The 22,881-nt window shown below is 51.8% G+C and overlaps 1 protein-coding gene across 4 annotated transcripts; it reads left to right on the forward strand.

Annotated features, from left to right (window-relative positions):
• The first annotated feature begins 1,304 nt into the window (after positions 1 to 1,304).
• Positions 1,305 to 22,239, forward strand: LARP6 (La ribonucleoprotein 6, translational regulator). Of its 4 annotated transcripts, XM_064480757.1 has the most exons (4): positions 7,849 to 8,100; positions 16,704 to 16,914; positions 20,672 to 20,758; positions 20,849 to 22,239. In XM_064480757.1, the coding sequence occupies exons 1-4, from the start codon at positions 7,901 to 7,903 to the stop codon at positions 21,737 to 21,739; spliced, it is 1,389 nt and encodes a 462-aa protein (XP_064336827.1). In that variant the 5' UTR covers positions 7,849 to 7,900; the 3' UTR covers positions 21,740 to 22,239. The 4 variants fall into 4 exon arrangements, with proteins under 4 accessions (XP_064336828.1, XP_064336827.1, XP_064336826.1 ...); XM_064480758.1 differs by lacking the exon at positions 7,849 to 8,100 and adding an exon at positions 1,305 to 1,516 and having other exon boundaries at positions 20,672 to 22,239; XM_064480756.1 differs by having other exon boundaries at positions 20,672 to 22,239.
• The last annotated feature ends 642 nt before the right edge of the window (positions 22,240 to 22,881 follow it).

The following is a 22,881-nucleotide window of genomic DNA, read 5'->3' on the forward strand; positions in this document are numbered from 1 at the left end:
CACTTGCTACGGACGAGGACGAGGGGGACGCAGTGAGACTGGAGTAATGAGAAAGACTGACATGTCGCCGATTTCGTGGAGCTTACTACCAGTTGAGAAATTAGACATTAAACAGTCCAAAGTATGGTGAGTGTTACACAAGGGTGACCACAATGCGGTGAAACCGTGCGTCGATCGGTGAGGCTGCGTAATGCTGGGTTATTATCTTTAGCGTCCTGTGCCTCCTTGCCTCTCGGGTGACCAGCTAGTCCTGGTTTGCCCAGGACTTTCATGGTTTGGGCACTGTAAGTCCCGTGGTCAGAGAAGACCCTCCATCCTGAGCAAACAGGACATGTGGGTTACACTTCTTGCCCGAGGGAACGTTTGGAGCAGAGCTCTTTGATTTTGTTTACAAAAGCCTGTGTCTTTCAGGCTAACTGGCGTGAGTCCTTCAAAAGCTGTCCCTCTCGTGAAGCAAGAACAGCAACAGCGTAAGAAGGCAGAGGAACTGCTCTAGACCGGAGCAGGCTAGAAGTGTAGAGGTGCAGAGTGTGGCCCGCCTGGCGCCGGTCTTTGTGGCTAAGTGTAAACGGTTTTGGGTTGGAACACCTGGGGGGAATTCAGATATGAACTAGATACATGGTGATTTTACGGAAAGACCGATAATTTTGTCAGGTGTGGCCATGGTGTCGTGGTTATGTAGGTAAATGCCCTTGTTTTTAGAAGACATAGGCTGGAGTATTTAGAGGTGAGGAAGCAATGATGGCGAAATACTAACACGTTTTTAGTCCAGTAGAGTTTGTAAGGACAATCATTTTATTATTCTTTCAACCTTTCTATGAAAATCGCTATGGAAATGTCTATGGAAATAATTGGAAGTTTTGGGGAAGAAGTCAGCAACCGGTGAGCAGAACGAGGTCTGAGGTGAAAGTAACTTCTCTGGGAGCCAGAGAATGATTCCTCCGGGATGGAAACAAGAGGGAAAAGGAGGGAAATGGCTGTGTGTGGGTGGTGTTGATTCGAGGCACACAGCATCATGGCAAACTCAGCAAGGACCCCCATGTTCCAGTCTTGGCCTTGAAGCAGCAAACGTGGCGCTGAGGCAGCCGAGAGAGCCCCTGACTGATGACGCAGACATCTTAGTGGATAGATTCCTGGGGAAACAGACGACTGGTGACCAGATGACTGCCTGAAATTTTGATCCAAGTGCAAGTTATGGGAAGAGCACAAACTAAAGCTGAGATTCAGTTTCCATCACCCCAAAGAGTTACATTTTCTCCACATCCGCATTTATGGACTGCATCTCGTGTCCTAGACACTAAACTGGTGACTCCAGAGAGGTCCACCTGAGTGAGTGCCATTTTGGCTGACAGATTAGTAGGAGTTGGCCCATGAAAAGAGGAGAATTAGCATTTTAAGCACCCATAGCAGCAAGTTTAAAGGACAGGAGCTTATGGAGAGTGGTGGTGCCTTGGAGTAAACTGAGAGAAGGTCCCCGTGGCTGGAGCAGGGAGACCAAAGGCCAAGGTGACATGAGGTAAGTGTGGGAAGGTGGGCAGGGGCCTGGATGTGCTAGACCTTCCAAATTGGGCAAAGGCAATGACCCCTCTGGGTCCCCAGGGTCGTCCTCTCCCGACCCCTGCCCCATGCCAGAGCCCACCCCTCAGGGCCCCTCAGAGGGCTTGGTCTGGGCTACAATTAGAGGTCACTCGCGCTGGGCACAAACTTCCTTCTGCAAAAGGGATGATGATGGAGAAAAGCCCAACCTTCTGAATCTGTTACCTATACTTTTGGGCTCCTGCCACCTGCCTCCTCTTGCGCACTAATGTCATTAATACATGCTCCTTGTCCCCCCACAAACACCCGCCAAGTATCTGGGGGAATTCCCAGGGCAGGGTGGTGGGGGCATCTCACATGTGTTCACGTACAAGTCCAGCTAGTCACCACCTGGCGTCTGTGCACTGTCCCTCCTCTGCTGCCCTAGCACTTCTGAGCCAGGCAGTGGCCTCCCCACTGGGCACAGCTGTGTCCACCAGGCACCACAGGGTCCGCCCTGCAGCTGAGGAGATGCACAGGAGGTGCCAGAGCTGTGAGCTGTTGCTCTGTGCAGCGGCGAAGTATGCCTCCCCCTTCATGTGTATGTTCAGTCGGCGGGGTCCCAGCGTCGTGTTCCTTCTGCCCAGGTTGTTCAGATTGGTTTATAGGAAAACAGCTCTTCCAGTTTGAATGCACAGGCCCCCAGCTTTCCAGAGAGCTCTGATACTTAACCACAGAGCAGAATCAGGGGCTGGGTAGCAGGGCCTCGGCCCGTAAGCAAACCCGCGTCAGACACGAAGCCATTCCCCAAATCACTCCTCCGTTCTGACAGTGAAGGCTTTGTTAGTGGGTCTGGCTTGTGGTGCCTGGCTCCTACTTCTCTGGGATGACTGTTCTCCTGGGAGGAGCTGCAGCCCCTCCTGTAGAGATTTCTGGGTCTGCTCACTGGTTCTCTGGGTGTGCCAGCCCCAGCCGAGCCCCGGCAGCGCTCACAGCCTGGGCTCCCCCGGGATGCACCCTTTTCGTCTGTGCCGCCCAGCAGATCGGGGTGCTCGGGGATGAGACGGGGTCTTGCTTGTTCTCGTGTCGCGGCGAGGTGGCACGGGCCCGGCACGTAGGGGGTGCTCAGTTTATTTTTATCGAAAGACCGTCCCATACACTCGGTCAGTGGTCACCAACGTCAGCCTGATGGAAACCACTCAGGATATTGTTAAAAACAGGGATTTCTAAGCTCCTTCCCCAGACATCTGATTCATTAAGTCTGGGGTGAGGGCCCAGGAACCTGCGTTTTAATAGGATCCCAGGTAATTTCAGTGCAGTTGGTTCTTGCATCTCCCTTTGCCCCTCCCTCAGGCAGGTCCGAACCAGGCACACAATTAGCCCTGTAGCTGCTTTGTAAGAGCTAGAAATAGGTACCTCTTCCCCTTCTCATCGTATCAAGTCCAAGGTCAGGTGACGGCGCGGTGAGCAGAATTTAGGCTGTAGTTTCAGTCCCTCCCCCCAGTACCAAGCATCCTCGTGCTCTGTACAACCTGCACAACTGTTCACAGCAACCTGGTCAGAAGCCTGCTTCTGCTGAGACATGATGCACTTGAGAAATTCATCTTTGAGTCACCCAGTCTCTCAGCAAACTCTGGGAAGTTGCTGGGGTTGAACTGGGCACTTCACTTGCACCTGGAGGTCAGGTGGCCAGCAGCTAGTCCCCAGACCTGTTACGAGGAGTCTGGGGACCATGCGCCTGAAAGGTCTAGCAGAGGTTCTTAACCTTTGCCATACGTGGGAATCTCATTGGGAGCTTTGGAGCATTTTGATGCCTGGGTCTCATCCCCAGGACATAATTGAGGGGTGCAGCTGGGCATCAGACTTTTTAAAAGCTCCCTGGGTGGTACTGGTGTACAGAACCTCAGACCTAAGAGCCCCCACCTTGCTCAGGCGGAAGCACTGGCTGATGTGTGTCTTCCTAGGAACTGGAGGACCAGGGATGGGCTCCCCTTTCTGACCAGAGGATGCAGCTGGCTCTCTTGCGCTGTGCGATCCGGCTTTGTGCACGTTCTTCAGGCTTTCCCTCGGTGAGAGAATGAGCACCTCCACTCGTGCTTCTTGGCACTTCTGTCAGTCACTTTTACCCCTGAAATTTCTGAACGCTATCCTAGAACTCACCCTGTGCTCACTTCCCTCCCCTCAAATAAAATCCATCTATTTTTAATGTGTCATACCCCCCTTCAGTATGATAACTGGTCTTCTATAAGGCACAGATAGCAGGCAAAAGTTAAACACTGTCTCTTTGAAATTTGTGCCAAAACAATTTGGTTGTATGTCACAAAGAAATCAGTGTTACAACAGCAAGGTGGTATTTTTAAATGATGGGACCCAAACTTGGGATGTTGCTTTTTTAGGGGGGTGGAAACCTCAAACTTAGGGAAGTAGGAAACAGTAGCTGAAAGTGTTCTGGAAGCCCCCAACGTTCTTGCCACTTGCAGGAGTGAGTGGACTTCCACTGGTGAGTCTCGTGATGCTATTCCTGCAAAAGGCTTAGAAGAAGGAATAGAGAATCCACTTCCCCCTCCGGAACGAGAGATCCCAGAAAGAGAGCAGATTCTATCCCTTTCTGAGTCCTGCATCCTTCTTACCACATAATTGGTATCCTTTTGTCATGCAATACATGTTATTGAGTTGTCGAATTTTTAAAATTAGAATTGAGCACCAGTTTATTGAGTAACTGTATGCCGTGTGCCTGAAATTAGGTGCTTCCATATGGCGCTATCTCATTCAGTCTCAGTGAAACCTCAGGTGTTGGTTAGGGTACAGGCTAAGCTGCTGTAACAAAGACCTCAAAATAAAAGGTCAAACAAGGTGTTCGTTTCTTTTTTCCTCAAATGGTAGTCCAGACTATGGCCCACTGGTTAAGTCCAGGGCTTATCTCAACCATCTTTAACGTGTGGCTTCCATCCTTGGGGCCAGCATGCTTGTTCCAGCAGCCAATGGGCAGAGAAAAAAGGCCAGAGAATCACACCTGCATTTTAGAAGCACAACCCAGAAGTGGGAGAAAACATTTTGCTCCCATCTTACTGGCCAGAATTTAGTCATATGGTTAGAGCAATATGCAAAGCATTCTGGGAAATGTAAGTTCTAGTTAGGTGGCCATTGGGAATTAATACTGTTAAACAAGGGAGAATGCACATTGATGGACAAGACTCATAACACACCTTATACCTGTGGATGGGTATCTTAATTCTTATGGAAGCTAGAAATGAAAGACGCAGATTTCCTGCCCACAGAGGTTTTGCTTTGTCAGTGTGTGTAGAATTGAGTTAGCTCTGAAAGGCTACTTCAATTTATGAAGATTTTTGCGTATAAACAAAACAAGTACCAGTTCCTTGACTTACAGGGGAGGAAGATGCACCTGTAGCAGCCAGAGTGTTTGTGTTCCCCACACAGGCGAAGTGTTTCCTGGTATGAAAACGCTCAGAAGGCCGCATGGCAGTGTATGCCAGCGTACTCGGAGTGTCGTATGTCATCTAGTCCAATCCGGGTCAGGTGCTGTGCTAGACACTTTCCACAATCTGATTTGATCTGCATCCCCAACTTGATGATGTAAGGCTCATTCAGACCATTTTACAGGTAGGAAAGCTGAACAGCAGAGAGGTGACGTGGCTGAGGTGGAGCGAGGCTGGTGTCTGACTTCAGGTCTGATACTAGAGCAAGAGCCCCCCCCCCCCGCCCCTGCTGCTTCCATGGAGGCTTTTCTGCTGAGGATCAGGACATCCTGGGCGGTGTTTTTACAGGCCATGCCTCTTTGTTCAGATTTCTGCTACAGTATTTATTGCACTGGGCACATTCTTATTACTGAAGGCTCCCTTTTCCAGGCTCCCTCCACCTCCTGGTGGTCATGGATTGTGTCTTAGTCACTTTACAAAATTGAGGCCAGCACAGGGTCTGGTACTTGTTACGTGCTTAAACAAACGATCAGATGAGAAAATAAAATGCCTCCTTCCCCTACAGTTATTGGAACAGGCTTTCAGCTTTAAGTTTTTGCTTTAACTTAACCTCAGGCCACCCTGATGCCTTGTCAATGTCTTTCCTTTTGTTTCATCCTCAGAAACTATGGGAAAAAGCCATGTCTCAGTTTGAGTTTACTATAAAAATGAGCTCTTAAGATCCCAGGGAAAGGGAACAGTGCCAACTGCAGGCTGAGGTCATGATTTTGTTGAAGGAGACTTTGCTGATCATCTCAGTACTGATGCAAACTCCCTGAAATGGTGCTCAACACAGGCCCTGGAGGAACTGGCCTCAATCCCTGGCCACAGCTCTGTGAAGGAAGGAGCTGGAAACCAGAGGGGCCCTTTAAAAGGCCTGGTTCCTTCATCGGTGACACAAATGATGAGGTGTGTGGGCAGGACTAATCAAATCAAGTGTGAAGTTGCCTTATAAATTTCATGCAAATTTTGCATTTGATTCTCTCAGTGGGGCTCTGGCAGAAAAGTTTGTACTCTTGTGGGTACCCAATCCAGAACAGGAGGAGCTCAGGGCTGGGTGGTGTATGTCATCCTTTCTAGATCCAAAATTCCTTTATGCAGAATCTGAAATAAATAATACCCAAATCAGCATGGGTAGATATATTTGGGTCCAAGGGCATATAAATTCAAGTGATCTTTTCAAAAAGCGATCCAACCAAATAAAACCCCTCTGCAGATCAGACTCACCAACCACCTGCCAGTTCTCAAGCTGTAGAGGACCAGGAATCTGTATTTGCAGAAGAGTCCCCAGGGCACTCTTATGATCAGGTAGCTGGGAACCCTGAGATAAGGTATGCATGAACTCTGCATGAATCCAAACCTGGCACGAGTGTGAGTCATTGTCGTGGATAGGGACAATAATCCCTCTAGCCTTTGCCACCTAGAACAGTTTAAATGAGATGAAGCGTATTGTTCTGTGAACTTAGGAACTGAAGGCTCAGATCAGGAAGCATGGGGGGGCTTGCAAATCTTACTCCTCTTGATCCTCATCACAGTGGTGGGCCAGGTGCGTGGGGGTCCTCTAACAACGGTAGCCCTGGAGGGAGGCACAGCTGACTTGGGAAAAGATCCTCTGGACTTCTTGCCTCTTCCGCCCCCTAGCTCAGACCCAGGGCTGTGAGCTGCTCGGGGGCAGAACACCAGGGATCTCCCTCTTCCTTCACTTACTCATTCTCAGGCCTCTTCTGTCAAAAGAGGGAGCTAACAGTGAAAGGGACGCAGATTCCGGTCAAACCTTAGAAAGAGGGGCTGTCCTTGCTGTGCCCCTGGGTCTCTCTTGGCCCAGACGCCCAGAGCCCTGGGCCTGGTGTTCTTTCACAAGAGACCCCCTTTCTGGAGCCTCTCCTAACTTGCTTCCCTGTATCAAAAGGTATCAATCCAGGGTTCCATTCTTCTGAAGCCCTAGTGTAGCAAATTCACAGGATAGACAGTGCGTAGGGTGCTCAATCAAGAGCCTCATGAGAGCAGGTTGAGGTTTCCTTCTTGTCTATGCCCCTGTGCCTAGTTTCTGGGTCACATTTGAAGGGTTGAGATAGAACTCAATTTAAAGCTAAATGTGAAAAGGTGGCAGAGTTTCTAACACACGGGCATCTCAATAGATCCCTTTATTGATTCAACAAATACTTGGATGTTTACCACACTCAGGACATATTCTAAGAGGTATACAGGGCGGTGGGTTTAAAACTTTAGGGAACCTCTTCTCTGGGAGGGCTTGGTAAAACACGAGTTCTGAATCATGGCTTCTGATCCAGGAGGTCTGAGTGGGCCTGAGAATGCGCAGTTCTGACAGGTTCACAGGTCAAGCTGGTGCTGTTGGTCTGAGGACTTCACTCTGGGGACCGCTGGTACGGGGGACGGCGGGAGCCAAGTTCCTGACTCACAGGACGCAGTGTTGGGTGGTTATGCCAGAGAGGCCTACGGTGGAGGTTTCGGTCGCCTGGGCAAGGCAGCTGGTAGACACGCAGGTGGCACGGAGCCCCTGAGGCTGCTGTCTGTGCCGGCCACCCCCGGAGTCCCCCACAAACTGCCAAGTCAGACGCGCCGCGCCCCTCCCCTCCGCCGGGCCGCCTGGGAGGGAGCGGGCGGCAGGAGGGAGCGCTGGCGCGTCCTCCGGGGCTCGGGCCGCGCGGGCAGCGGGCGCGCACCGGGCGGGTCGGGGCGTCGCGCTCGGTCCCGGGCGGGCCTCCGCGGGACGGCGGCGGGGGAGGGTGGCCCCGCCTGCGCCGGCGCTGGGCTGGCGGCCGGCGCGGGGCGGGGCGCTGCGACCCCCGTGCTCCCCGGGCCGCGCCGCTCGCGCCGCCCCCGCCCCCTCGTCGCCGTTGCCGCCGCCCGGCTGGCTTGGCCTCGCGGTCCCCGCCGGCCGGAGCGCCATGGCCCAGCGCGGGGAGGAGCCGCTGCCCGGGCCCGAGAGCGCCGTGCAGATCCGCGTCGCCATCCAGGAGGCCGAGGACGTGGAGGGCCCGGAGGACGAGGAGGGGGGCGCAGAGGCGCAGGGCGCGGGGGACCCGGCCCGCTACCTCAGCCCCGGCTGGGGCAGCGCCAGCGAGGAGGAGCCGAGCCGCGGACACAGGTAGGCGCGGCCCGGGCCCGGGGTGGGTAGCGGGTGGCCGCCGCACCGGAGCTCGGAGACCGCAACCCCGCGGGCACCGCGGCTGGAGCCACCCCGCCGCCGGGCGCAGTCACAGCCGGCTTTTGGCGGCGGGTGGCGCCCGGGCCGCAGCCTTGTAACTCCCCCGAGGCTCCCGGGGCAGGCGGCGGGCGTCTCAGGGCCGGGACCGGGGCATGCTCCGGGACCCAGGGGGATGTCCTTCCCGGGCCATCCCCGCCATCCCTTCCCCAGGAGGAGACTCCGCTTCCGGAGCTCACGTAGAGACCCTCAAAACCCCCAGCCCAGCCCAGCCCAGCCCTCACTTCTGAAGCTGGCCCACCTCCCCCTGAGAGTGGCCCCCACCTAGCCTTCGTTGCCACTAGTGCCTTGTCTGCTTATCAGTCCAAATGGGATGGAGTGGTGGGGGGCAGACACTTGCTGCTGGCTGCTGGGGACCGGAGGAGGAGTAACTTCATGGTGTAGAGAGCCCATGTGCCCTGATTTGGGATCACTTCAGGGCTGGCTGCTTCCTCCTGCCCTGCTGGGGGATTCCCCATCTTCCTGCACCTTCTCCTCCTGCCTTCCATGCTTGCATCACCACCTTGCAGCCTTGGCAGGGGTGGGGGGCGGTGTGTCCTGGGTAATGGGAGGTCTGGAGTTGGTGTGGCACAAGAAGCCACCTGTCTTACCTTGCCTCTGGGCCCTGAGCCTTGTTATCAGCCAGAGACCTTGGTCTTGTGTCCGCTAACAGCCAGGCCTTTCAGGACTGTGATGTTGTTTCTGCTGCTGAAGGGAAATGCATAGAAATGAGGGTTGGGCAGCGACAGGACTTGCAGAATCTGGGAAATGCCAAGGGGCACCCGTTAAAGGCCCTCTTCTGGGACACAGCGCGTGCTTTCAGCCATCAGGGCCTGCAGGACTGTCCCCTGGCAGGCACGTGTTTACTTCTTTGGGAGAATATTCAGCTCAGGGGCAGGAAGGTGCTGGGGCCAGAGCCTCTCCCCGTCACTGCCTGACCCTTCCCTCGTGGACAAGGTCTGGATTTAAGGTCCCAGAGTTCGGGGCCGTTCAGTGGAGATGGAGGTATTTGAGGAGGAACGTCCAGCGCAGGGGTTTTGTGAGGAAAGCGGGCCACAGCAGATGACATGGTAGATCAGCACTTACTGTAAAGCCTGATTCATTCATTCACTCAGCCCTGTGCTGAGTATTGAGAGTATAAAAATAATGAGTCACTGGCATCCCACAGTCCTGAGGGGAGGCAGCTGCCTCGCCAGACCGCTGCAGAGGTCATGTAAAACAGCCCAGAGTGACTTACTCCACTGCCTTTATTTGCCTGTGACTATCGCAAAAGCTGCCCCCTATTCAGGGGACGAAATTTTGAGAGTGTACAGTCAGCAGAGATTAAAGCCCTGCTTGTTTCTGGGGGGGCCCTGTGGAGATCTCAGGTGGGCTTCTTGCCCTCACCCCCAACACTCTCCCTGCAGAGTTGCCCTCCTCTCCCAGCTCCAGTGGCTGGACTCTCACAGAACATTTCCTGCTGCCCAATGGCGTAGAGTTGACCCCAGAAAATCTCTGGGGCTCTTCAGGGTAGTGGAGCTGACAGAGGGCCCCCCACCCCCCGGCAAACATCCAGAGCACAAGGAGAGTGTAGCCAGGAACAGGAACCTGCTGCGCCCCGTGCGGGCCAGTCTGGCTCCACAGCGGCCAGCGCCCTGTGCCAACACTGCCAGCTCCCAGGGCCCGCAGGAGAGAGCCCCAGTGCCTAAACCTGCAGCCACCCACGTCGCCCCCTCAGCTTGCTGCTGCCTTCCTGGCCCGTCTGAATGCTCCCCCAGCACCTCCCCCCTGGGTCCCTGAACACAGGGTCCTGTTTAATGTCTGCTTGTCTCTGTGCTCCCGCCTCGGGGTCCTCCGACTGATTCCTGGTCGCCTGAAAACTTCGCTGCCTCATCCCCAATCCCTCCCCCAAAGCTGAGCTGGTGTCCTCTTCCTTGCGTGGCTGTAGTCCTCGGTGCACACCACAGCTGCAGTTCGGTGGTTCTGTCTCCCTCCCTGGAGGAGGGGCTCCGTGAACGCAGGGACCCTGCTTCCCTCCTTTCACTGTATCCTCGGCACCCAGCACAGCACTCAGCCCGGCGCTCTGTAAGTTGTCCCTGTCATCGCACGCTCTCTACCAAGTTGAAATATCCGTGTGTTTCTCCCCTACTAGACAGCAAGTTCCTCGAGGACGACCGCCTTGTCGCAATCTTCCCCATGTCTCCAGCACCTAGCCCGACACCTGCTTGTACCTGGGGAACAAGGGATGAATGGAAATAAGGAGGAATCTCTATAACCTCCCAATGTTTGCTAGCTTTACCCCACCCCCAATCGTGCTCGCTAAACAGATGTCTTTTCTTTTATCCTCACCTTTTAAACATACAAATTTTCAGACATAAAATGAGAAAGAGTAGTTATGTGAGCATTTACATACCTACCATCTAGATTAAACAGTTGTTAATATTTTGCAGTATTGGTTTGGTGGATACATGATGTGCGTAGTTTTCCCTGAACTGTTTGAAAGTATGTTGTACACAAAACTTACACCCTAAGTACTTCATTTTGCAGCCCTTAATAATGGCAATCTCCTATAAAATCATGATACTATTATTACAAATAAGAAAATTAGCAGTAATTCCCTAATACAATTCCTGAGATAAGCCAATAGCCAAGTTCCATATTCATGTTTCCCCCAGTTGTCCCACGTTGTGTTTTACAGCTGTTTCTCGAGCCATTTGCCTGTTCAATCTCTGCAGGATCTTTTGACCTAGAGCATCTCCCCCACCTTTTTTTTTTAATGCTTTGCTATTTTAGAAATAAGAGCCCAGATGTCGTGTGGAATGTGTCACAGTTTGGGCTGGTCTGGCTATGTTCTCATCACCTGGTTTACCTTGCTCCTTAGTACCATGTGTTTCCTGTAAACTGCAAGTTAGGGCTAAAGGCTTGATTAGATTCAATTAAATATTTTGGCAAGAACACTTCCAGGGCAATGCCATGGATTTTTTGTTATGTCAAGTCAGGCGGCATCCACCATTAGTGCTGCTAAATTTGACCTCTCGGTTAGGGTGCTCCCTCCATTGCATTTAACAAGTAACATGTGGGCTGCTTGTGAATATTCTTTCACCAGCGACCTTTCGCCTAATGGTTTTAGCATCCGTTGATGATCCTTGCTTGAGTCAGTTCACTGGGGATTACAAATTGATGATTCTCTCACTGTCATTCTTCATGCATTTACTAGCGGGCAGTCTGCTATAAAAGGGAGCTTTTGCCTGATCCTCTGGGATTGATCAAGACTTCCTCCTAAAGAAGGAGGCAGAAATGCTTGATTATTTCCTTTTTCTCTGAGCACTTCCTTCTTGCTTTTTTCTCCCTCAGTTTATTTTTATTTTCGTCCAGTTGTATTGAGGTAAAATTGACGTACGGCGCTGCATGAGTGTGAGGTGTACGGTGTAACGATCGACTCACACACATCGTGAAATGATGATCGCGATGAGTTTGGTGAATATCTGTCATCTCGTATAGGTACAGAACTTAAAAATTGTTTTCATTGTGACGAAGACTCCTACGCTTCACTCTTAGACAACTTCCGTATATAACATACAGCTGTGCGAATTATGTGTGTCATGTTGTACTGTGTATCCCTAGCACTCATTTATCTTATAACTGGAATTTTTACACCTTTGACTGCCTTCTTCCAGTTCCCTCTCCCCCGAGCCCTCTCCTCTGGTAACCAGAAGTCTGATCTCTTCTTCTGAGTTTGTTTTTGAAGTATGATTGACCTACAACACTATTTTAGTTCCTATTACACAACATAATGATTTGATATTTCTATACATTTTAAAATGATCACCACAATAAGGCTAGTTGTCATCTGTCACCAGAGATGTTTCACAGTTACTGACTCTTCCCCAGGCCACATGTGTCCGTACCTGTAACTCACTTGTTTTGCAACTAAAACTTTGTACCTTTGAATCTCCCTCACCCGTGTCTCTCCTCCCCCGCCCCCTTTCCCTCTGACAACCACCTGTTTGTTTTCTGACCTATGGCTCTGTTTTGTTTTGTTTGTTCATTTGTTTTGTTTGATGGTTCCACATATAATTGAAATCATACCGTATTTGTCTGTCCCTGTCTTACATCACTTAGCATAATACCCTTTAGGTCCAACCATGTTGCCACAAATGGCAAGATGGCATTCTTTTTTATGGCTGAATAACATTCCATTGTATATATATACACACCACATCTTTTTATCCAGTCATTTATTGATGGGCATTTAGGTTGCTCCCACGTCTTGGCTATTGTAAATAATGCTGCTGTGAACATTGGGGTGCATGTATCTTTTCTAATTAGTGTTTTCATTTTCTTTGGATAAATACCCAGGAGTGGAATTGCTGGATCACATGGTAGATCTATTTTTAATTTTTTGAGGAATCTCCATACTGTTTTTCCAGTGGCTGCACCAATTTACATTCCCACCAACCAGGCACAAGGGTTCCCTTTTATCCACATCTTCACCAACACTTGTTATTTGTTGTCTTTTTGAGAATAGCCTTTCTGACAGGTGCAAGATGACATCTCACTGTGGTTCTGATTTGCGTTTGCCTGGTGGTTAGTGATGTCGAGCATCTGTCCATGTGCCTGTTGGCCGTCTGCATGTCTTCTCGCTTCTAATACTAGACATTCTAGGCTGAACTCGTACTTTTCTTACTCCAGTTGTGGAATCCGTCCATTTCCACAGGAATCCCCATTTTCTCAAATACTAGTAGGAAGGTATTTAGAAACCAAGACCTGGAATTAAAAGTGCCAGTTTCTCCTGGAGCATTTCAATAGACAGAGGTAGGAAATATGTTTGTAAAAGATAAATTTATGTTGCTAATTCCAATTCATATTTAACATGACAGGGTTTTTGCTTTACTTTTATTTTTCACACTGCAAATCTTGATTCCTAATAACATTTACATATTTACTTATTTGGTTTGTGTTACAGTTTATAAGAATGATTTAAAATTGCAGTACTAAATATTAGTATGAATAATAAAACCGCTGAACACACTTGCTTTTCATTTGACAAACAAAACTATCCAGGCTTCTTTTCTTCTGTGATGTTTCAGGGTCATTGCACAAGGCTATCTTTTCCCTTTTCTGGATGATGAAAATGAAAGCTTTCATTTATTAATGCTAATTATGTGCCAGATGTGGAACTAAGCACTTTGTGTGCATTATCTCTGCTCCACACCACAGACCTGCAGAGACAAGACACCCACCAGCTGCACTGTTTCCCAGGCCCTGAACCACAGCCGAGGACAGGGTTAGAGAGGAAGGTCATGATCTCTGTAATAAATATGCTGGGACCCACAGGCTACCCAGACGTAGCACGTGGCCTCTGCTAGTGGCGTCCAAAATGTCCTTGTTCCCGCGATGCCTTTGCCAGAGCTGGCACATACCTGTATGTGTTTTCATCTGGTCCCTCTGATGAATCTGTATCTTTTGAATCTGCCCCCATGTTTTTATATCATATTATCAATTTGGTTGTCTTTTTGGTTGTCAAAAGCAGGGAGAGTCTGGGAAGCTGGCACAGCCAAGAGAAAAGAGTTGCCTAGAGAGACGTGGTGGCTAATGTAATGTGGGATGGGATCCTGAAACAGAAAAGGAGGATAGGTAAGGGAGGAAATCTGAATAAAATGTGGATGGCAGCTCATAACAGTGTATCAATATTAATTCAGTAAACGTACCATAGTAATGCAAGGTAGTAATAATAGGAGAATTCTGGTGTGGGGCATATGGGAACTCCATGCTATTTTCACAACTTTTCTGTCAATCTAAAAATAGTCTAAAAAAGTTTATTTTTTTTTAAATTTTAATAAAGAAAAAGACGACTTGGTTTACCAGTCACATGAAGAAAATCAATGACATGAAAGTTAAATGGAAAGAATGACCCCAGAGGATATAGAAGCAACATTGTTAGAAACAAAAGAGATTGTTACATAGACTCCAGTTAGTGCCCTGAGAGAATATAAGACACTGCATCCACCAAACAAGAAGAGAATGCTCTCGAAAAGGAACAATCTGAAGACATCAAAGAATTTTTAGAGACTAAATAATTACTGAAATTTTAAAAATTCACTGAGAAAGGTTAGAAGATAATGTCAAGGAAATCTCTTAGCATGTAAATTAAAGACAAAGGCGAAGACAGACCATGTGAGAGAAAACAAGAGGCATGGAGAATCAATCCAAGTGGTCAGTCAACTAACAGGACTTTCAGGTCCCTACGAGAAGAAGTGTAATCTAGCTGACACCTTCTCCCTGTGGTGACCTGTGGTGACGCAGGCATGACAATGACCTGTAACTGACTGGCTTCAGCATTCAGTGCCTGTCTGTAGACAAAGCTTGGAATAGGGGTTCCTGAAGAGTAGTTCCTGTAAATGTTATGAATATTATGAACCACGACAAAATGAAATAAAGGTCCATCTGATAGAATTGGGGAAGTTGGAAATGGAAGAAGAGCAGAAGGAAAAGAAGGTATTATAATAATATGCACATCTTATGGGGTGAGGAACTGAGAAATTAGAAATAGAATTTTCAGTGTATTATTTAAAAAATAAATAGAAGGCTAATAGAAAACCCAAAAATAACATAAAAATTTTAAAGTTGGAAAAAGAGGCTTTGGGAGACAAGTGACCCCAAATCCTTGTCTTACATAATAGGACAGGAATAGAGAATTTCTGAAACTGGCAGGTGGGAAGTGGCTTGTTCTGTAGAACCGAAAGGCGAGTCTCACAGGGACTAAACGGCCGACAGAGGCAGCGCCCGGGGCGGAGGGGCGGGGTGGGGCAGCGTTGCTTGCTTTGTGAGCTCCCCACTGCGTTATTTTGGGTTTTGCTGTGTGTATGTATTACTTTAATTTTTAAGGATTATTTTTTGATGAGCTATTAATAGTGTCCAAGGGAGAAGTGATGAGGACAGTTGGGATGGAAAAGGCAGAACAGATGGGAGACACTGCAGAGTAAAGCCAGCGCTTGGTGACTGACTCAGCGCGGGGGCAGGAGAGACAGCGGAGAGATGCGCATCAGGTGTGGAGCCGAAGCTCCCAGAGGAGAGAACGGGCGGTCACCGGGGCCAGTTCGGGAGGGAAGACGCAGCACAGGATGGTTGTGACAAAAAGTTGCCAGTGTTCTTATAGGAAGAATATAAACTTCTTTTAAGTCTGTGAAGGAAGTAGGGTCTTTTCTGTTCAGAGGCTGTTGCAAGAACCAAGGAACGGTGCCTCTGGCTTCCAGATATAAAACAGTCTTTCCTGCTCTTCCAAGATTCCCCGTGAGAGATACCGGAGCTGCTGGCAGCACCCAGAGCGGCAGAGGGCGGGGTCCTCTGGGTGCCAGAAGCTCACCTTTGCACTCGCATTGGAGTTTGCCGTCACCTCCCCAGGGCTGCCCACCTGCTCCAGAATCCCTCGCTAACTGCCTGTGTGCTTACCAGGTGCAAATAACTGATGTGAGGCACCCCCAACACATTATGGGTCGTTTACTGAGAGTCTGTGTGCAAAGAAGGAGAGCTTCCTGGGCAGAGTGTCTCTTGGTGCGCGGGCCCAGGTGTCAGTCCTTCCGGAGGCCCGCGGTTTGACTCCGGACACGCCGATGTTGAGGCAACACCCCCCGACGTGGAAACGTCAGGCAGCAGGTAGAACTGAGGACCGGGGCTCAGGAGCGGGGCAGGACGGAGGCTGCAGGAGAGCAGATTCGAATGGGATGAGCTGCAGAGGTTGCCAGGGATACAGAGCCAGGAAGGGCCGTTGGGGGCACCCACATTTAGACGTGGGGGGGGGTCTGAACGGGCAGTCACATGGGGAGAAAGACGAGGGAAGAACAGGTCAGAGAAGCCGGGGGAGGGCACAGGGAGGTGGCCAGCCGTGTCCCATCCCGCGCGGGGCAGGAGACCAGGATGGAGAAAAAGCAGCACGGAAATGTCCCTAGATGTGTTTTTGTGTTTGTTTAAATAATCTTGGTTTCAAAAGCTTGATTTCTTAGCTAGTTGGGGGCAAAATCTATCCCCTTGGGGCCCTATGATCACTGCCTTTGAGGAGTCCAGTTCAGATGTGACCCACAACAGTTTCCTAGGGCTGCTGTGAAAAGCACCATAAACTGGGTGGCTTGGAGCAACAGAAATGTATTGCTTCACAATTCTGGAGGCTGGAAGTCCAAAATCAAGGTGTCAGCAGGGGCTGGCTGCTTCTCAAGGTGTTAGGGAAGGGTCTGTTCCAGGCCTGTCCCCTACCCTCAGGTGGTTTGTGGTCAGTCTTAGACATTCTTGACTTCTGCTGCCTCCCCCCATCTCTGCCTTCATCTCCACGTGGGGTGCTGCCTGTGAGCGTGTGGATGAGGGCCCGCTCTACTCTGGTGTGACCTCATCTTTAACCAGATACATTTACAAGACCTTTTTTCCAAATACAGTCGCACTCTGACAAATGGGGATTGGGACTTCAACATGTGAAATGGGGGGGGCGGGATACTATTCAACCCATAACGCCCCGCGTCTCCTTTCCGTGGTCTCAGTGGCGCCACGACGAGTGGGGGCGAGAACGAGCGTGAGGACCTGGAGCAGGAGTGGCAGCCCCCGGACGAGGAGCTCATCAGGAAGCTGGTGGATCAGATCGAATTCTACTTTTCTGATGAGAACCTGGAGAAGGATGCCTTCCTGCTGAAGCACGTGAGGAGGAACAAGCTGGGCTACGTGAGCGTCAAGCTGCTCACGTCCTTCAAGAAGGTGAGGCCGCTTTGAGGGTTTGGGGGGCACTTTGGGTGGTGGCTCTAAATGCCGTTTACCCCCTTGAGACCTAACGACTAACAGCTTATTTCCTCTGGGCCCTGAAAGAGAGGAAAATGATCCGGGGAGGGGGATTAGGGTGGTTACTGAGAGCACCTCCCACACTGGTAAAGGGTCCGGGGCGCTGGGATGGATCTCAGCTGGTGGCAGCTATGAAATGACATGACTTGCTCTCAGTACAGTTTAAGCACTCTTGCCGGGCAGGTGGGCGGCCAGGAGAACGCCGCGCCAGGACGGGGGCTCGGGGCCTTGGGAGACGCCTGCCAGGCCTAGAACGAGGCAAAATCCAAGCTTTCACTTGTCAAATTGAATAAATAAGACGAGCAAGGAGCTTCGGGAGATGTGCCTCCTCCAAGACTGTGGCCGCCCTTGCTGCGTCATGCCCGCGTCCTCCTCTCTAGGATGGAGACGTGGGTACCTCCTGCTCGCTGCTGTCAAGGCAGCAGCCTGCGTGCCTCTCCTACACAGATCTAGCAGTTGGGCTGTGAATTCCCTACTTCTTGAGGAGCTGACAGGCCAGTTGGAGTAGAAACAGTGTGTCTCCCGTGGAGGAAGTGTGTTTACTAGAATGGAAAAGCCCACGCGGCCTGTTGCATAATGGGATGTGTAACAAGTGGGTCCCAGCCAAGTTGCTTGTGCACTTTGTCAGCAAGTCATGGAGAGGCCCCCCCCCCCCCAGCTCTTCTCTGCCTCACCTGCTGGTGCATTCTGCCCTCTCCTCTTGATCTCTCTCCTTTATTCATTCATCGAACATATTTATTCTATATGCTGAGTGCTGTGTTAGGTACAGGATATGCAAAATGAATGTATTCCCCCCGCCCTGGCAAAGTCTGGAGAACTGAGGAGTCTGCCCAGAAGTGGTGACCTTGAAATGGGATCTTGGAGGGTGAATAGGAGTTTTCAAGGTACAGGAGAAGGGAACGGGCATTTTGCATTTTAAAAGAAAAACTGACTTTCTCCTTGCGGTACTTCTGACACCAAATGTGGGAGAGGTTTTCCCCACACCAAGCAATTCTGCGACACCAGCTGGGGGTCCTGATTCTGACACAATCTGTGTGGAGTCAGCACAGGTTAAAGGTTCCGTCCCACAAGGGTGTCCCCACTTTGGATGCCAGTGAACGGTAGCGCGTCCCCGGGGATCCACAGCTCCGTCCGACTTGGCTACAAACTGCCGGTTCCTGTGACCCCCGCCCCTTTGGATTCGACTATCTGCTAGAATAGTTCACAGCACTCAGGGACAAACCTGATGACATTTACCCATTTATTAAAGGACACAATAAAGGACACAGGTGGGCTGCCAGACTCAGGGATGTCCCGAGTGCAGGAACTTCTGTCCGCCTGCAGCTGGGCTGTGACACCCTCCATAGGTGGGTGTGTTCACCAACCCAGAAGCTCTCTGAACCCTTACTTTTGAGATTTTTATGGAGCCTCCGTCGTGTCGTCATGATCCATTATTAACCCCTTTTCCTGCCCCTCCCCTCCTCTGGAGGATGGAGAGGCTCCAAGCTTCTGTCATGGCTGGTCTTTCTGGTGACCAGCCCCCATCCTGGAGCCCACCGAGTCGCCTCGTTAGAACTAAAGGTGCTGCTTGTGCGTACTGCTGTCACTCGGGGATTTATAAAGGTCTTAGGAACTCGTGCCAGGACCAGGGATGAAGTATCCCTGGAAGAAACATCCGTATTTCTTAGCATAAATCACAGCATTGCACGTGTCCAGAGAAGAGCGAGGAAGCCCCCATGTGGACAGTGCTTGTGGGGGACCCGAAATGAAGCAGCCAGTGGGAGCATCCTGTTTTTCCCCTTACTCCTCCCTGAAAGTAAGCCTGCATTTCTTTCCTTTTAAAGCTGCCACTTACTGGATCTATTTAGGAGGGTTCTCCTCTGTTGAAAACTGGCTGCAGAGCAGACACAGCTCTTCCAAAATGACAGCAAAGACCCTTTTCATTCTACAGGCTTCCTGCCAATCATAATGGAAACGTATTTGACAAAGGTAACAAACAGGGCGACCGTAAAGTTTCAGAAAGTCTTGCCAAGTTCTTCTTGGAACCGCACAAAGACTGCAGCTCCCTGGGTCCTCGTCCTAGGTGACACCCAGGCCCTCCTTCCCCAGCTCACAGACCCAGGCCTGGGATGCTCAGACCTACCCGAGGGTTCCCGGTGGCCCTTGCTCCTTGCTCTGGAGGGGCGCTGGGTCCTGCTTCTCTCTGGATCGGCCATGGCTTCCAGCAGCTTCTCTAGCCCTCTGAGTATGGCCCTGGCCCTCCCCCAGGCAGTCCTTGCTCAGGTTCCCCCTCCTCTCCTGAGTGCTCGCTCCCTGACTGGTGATGGAGAAGCAACCCCACCCCCATGTCTCACCCCGACAGAGCCATTGCATGGGTGCCCCACGACCTGGAATTGTCCTGTGCTCATCTTCTTCACCTTTCCTGGACCCCTCAATGACTCTGTCCACCTAAAGTCCGGCCTTTGCCTGGACCTGCTTCTCTCGTGGCCGGTGTCACAGTGATCAGATCAAGATTCTGTGTGTAGGTGACTCATGGTTCCTGCACCCTAAGCCCCAGTCTGGGCCATTTCATCCAGAGGCCACAGGCTACAGTGGACAGTGTCCTCTCTCCAGGAGCCTGCCGGTACTCCTGAGAGCCCTGCCGGGATCCCCCGCTCCTGCCCTGCTGGGGAGCTTCCCTTCCTGGGTTCCGGGAAGTTCCCGTTCGGGTCAGGGTGGGTCTGCAGAGGGACTGCCCTGGCCTGGCCTCGGAGGACTTGGGTGATCTCACCGCTCCTGGCTCAGGTTACACCCTGCCCGCCTCCACTCCCGTTTCTGGGATGGCTCATTCTCCCTGGTGTCCCTGCACCGGAAGCGGCCCTCTCGAAAATTACTGCTTTACGATATAAACAGAGCCTCCATGGGCTGCAGCAGTGTTACACACAGTTTCCACTAAGAGGGGAGGAGGGAGGGACTGTTTCGTCATTCTCCTTGACGCCCAAGTTGGATTTAGTTCCAAGTTGAAAACAACCCATGTCATTTTCAGGAGATACGGAATGATCTTTAGGAACCTTCTGTGTATCAAATGCAGAAATGCGGAAATACAACTTCAGAGAACAATTCAAGAGTTAAAATCTGAGTCCTGTCAAAATGGTAGCATGCGATATTTGAAATTAGGATGGCACATAGTATTTATTGAGTACTCACTGTGAGCTAGACACCGTTCTGAGTTTTATGTATGTAAATTGTGTGTCTGGATGTAGATATGCATACATTTATTTACTTACTCATTTAATCCTCATGACAGCTCTGTGAGGTAGACACTGTTAGTGTCTCCATCTTACAGATGAGGAAACTGAGGCACTGAGAGGTCAAATAACTCTTCAGGTCTCACTGCCATTCAAAGGTGGACCTTAGATTTGTGTATCCAGCAGCCTTGTTCCAGAGCCTGCAGGTCTAACCTCTATAAACTCTCACAGAATGGAATATTTCCAGCACCACGGAAAGTTCTGTTGAGCAGTCCTGCTCTGAACCGTGCTGTCATTGTAGGAAGTGTGTTCATTCATTCCCGTGGTTTCTAGGTGTCTGCACACAGCAGCTGTGATTCTAGACAGCAGTGTTACAGGGCTGAGGCAAGGAGGGAGGGAGGCTGTAGAGAGGGGACACCCGCAGGACAAGGACAGTAGGTGCCATCTCCTCTTTGCTCTGTGTTCTTCAGGTGAAACACCTTACACGGGACTGGAGAACCACAGCGCATGCCTTGAAGTACTCAGGGACCCTCGAGTTGAATGAGGACCACCGGAAGGTGAGGAGGACCACCCCCGTCCCACTCTTCCCCAATGAGAACCTCCCCAGCAAGATGCTCCTGATCTATGACCTCTACCTGTCCCCCAAGCTGTGGACCCTGGCCACCCCCCAGAAGAATGGAAGGGTGCAGGAGACGGTGATGGAACACCTGCTCAAGCTGTTTGGGACTTTTGGGGTCATCTCATCAGTGCGAATCCTCAAGCCTGGGAGAGAGCTGCCCCCAGACATCCGGAGGATCAGCAGCCGCTACAGCCAGGTGGGGACCCAGGAGTGCGCCATCGTGGAGTTCGAGGAGGTGGAAGCCGCCGTCAGGGCCCATGAGTTCATGATCACGGAGTCTCGGGGCAGGGAGGGCATGAAGGCGGTCCTGATTGGGATGAAGCCGCCCAGAAAGAAGCCGTCTAGGGAGAAGGCCCAGGAGGAGGAGCCCGTGGCGAGCGCCCACCCGGGCAAGTCCCCCAACCGCAGAGTGGGGGAGCTCCAGTCCCCGGCGGATGAGGCCTCCGCCAGCGGCTCCTCCGACCCCGAGAGCAACCCCACGTCCCCCACGGCTGGCCGGCGACACGGGGCCGCCCACAGGCTCAGCCCTGCCGGCCACCAGAGTCTCTTCCTGAGCCCGAATGCCTCCCCGTGCCCGAGCCCTTGGAGCAGCCCCTTGGCTCAACGCAAAGGCGTTTCCAGAAAGTCCCCGCTGGCCGAGGAAGGTAGGCTGAACCCGAGCGCCAGTCCCGAGAGCTTCCGCAAGGGCACGGATTATTCCTCAGACAGCAGTGTCACGCCCTCAGGCAGCCCCTGGGTTCGGAGGCGCCGCCAAGCCGAGATGGGGGCGCAGGAGAAGAGCCCCAGAGCGAGTCCCCTGCTCTCCCGGAAGATGCAGACTGCAGACGGGCTCCCCGTGGGGGTGCTGCGGCTTCCCCGGGGCCCCGACGACACCAGAGGGTTCCACGGCGGACACGAGAGGAGCCGGGCCTGTGTATAAATTCCTTCTATTTTTAATACCAGCTCCACTGAAAATCCCCTTTGTTTTCAAGGTTCTGACAAGTTCCTGGCATGACACAGAATGAAATTAAGTCCCCTTTGAAAGATTTTGTATACCTTTAGACCTCTTAATTTATATATTTGTAATGTACATAAATTGCCCAGTATGCTCTGGTTTTAAGACCATCGTCTAGTTCAGAACCCCTGTTCCTCCCAGCATGACCATTATTTTGCTGGCGCCCGACGTGTGCGAGGGTCGTGGCTCTGCAGGGCCGTGGGACGGGGGCGGCCCGGGAAGGTCTGGCAGCGGGTCTCTTCTTTGGGGCGGGGCTTGTCTCTGCAGGGACTGGGCTGCGCTCGGCTGGCCGTGCGAGGGCTCGCTGAAAGCCCAGAGGGGCCCAGCTGCGCACCAGCAACTAGTGACGCCAGCAGCATGGTGTTTTATGGGACCAAATGTACGTTTCCTGTCAAGTGAATAAATAATAAAACACCCGACCGGGAGTGCTGGCTCTGAACCCGTGGACTGCGCCTGACAGAATCCGTGTGCATCCCACGAGGCTGTGGGACGTGTCCCGCGGCTCTGAGGAGTCTAACAGAGACGGTTCCCGAATGCGCGCCGGGACGCTGCCCGGGGGCCCCCGGCGCCTGAGGGCTCAGAGCCTGTGCGCTCGCCAGGGCAGCGCGGTGAGCCGTCCCGAGCTTGGTGTAGACCGAGTCCTCTGGATACGGTCCCCAGGCCAGCAGCCTCGACATCACCTGGGAGCTTGTTAGAAATGCAAATTCTCAGGCCGACTGAATCAAAAACTCTGGGAAAGCGGCCCGGAATCTGGATTTTAACAAGTCCTGCAGGTGGCTCTGGTGCATGCAGGAATTTGAGAGCCCCTGGTACGGACAGTGATCGTGCGACTCGGAGGTCAGGTGGACTCCCACGCCCCCCGCTTACCGGTGCCGTGTCCTCAGGAGAGTTGTGCGCCCCGCGCAGCCTTGCTGCGCCCCCGGGAAGCCCTGTCTCCACGCCAGTGTCCGAGATGCGGCTGGCTCTGCATCAGTGCTGGCTGCTTTTCAGTGGAGCTGTACCCTCCCCGGCTAGCCATCCTTTCATTTGTCTTCTCAGTGTCTCCATGAAGTATTATTATACTGGGT

The sequence above is a fragment of the Camelus dromedarius genome, chromosome 29 (genome assembly GCF_036321535.1).
Source record: "Camelus dromedarius isolate mCamDro1 chromosome 29, mCamDro1.pat, whole genome shotgun sequence".
Lineage (NCBI taxonomy): Eukaryota > Metazoa > Chordata > Mammalia > Artiodactyla > Camelidae > Camelus > Camelus dromedarius.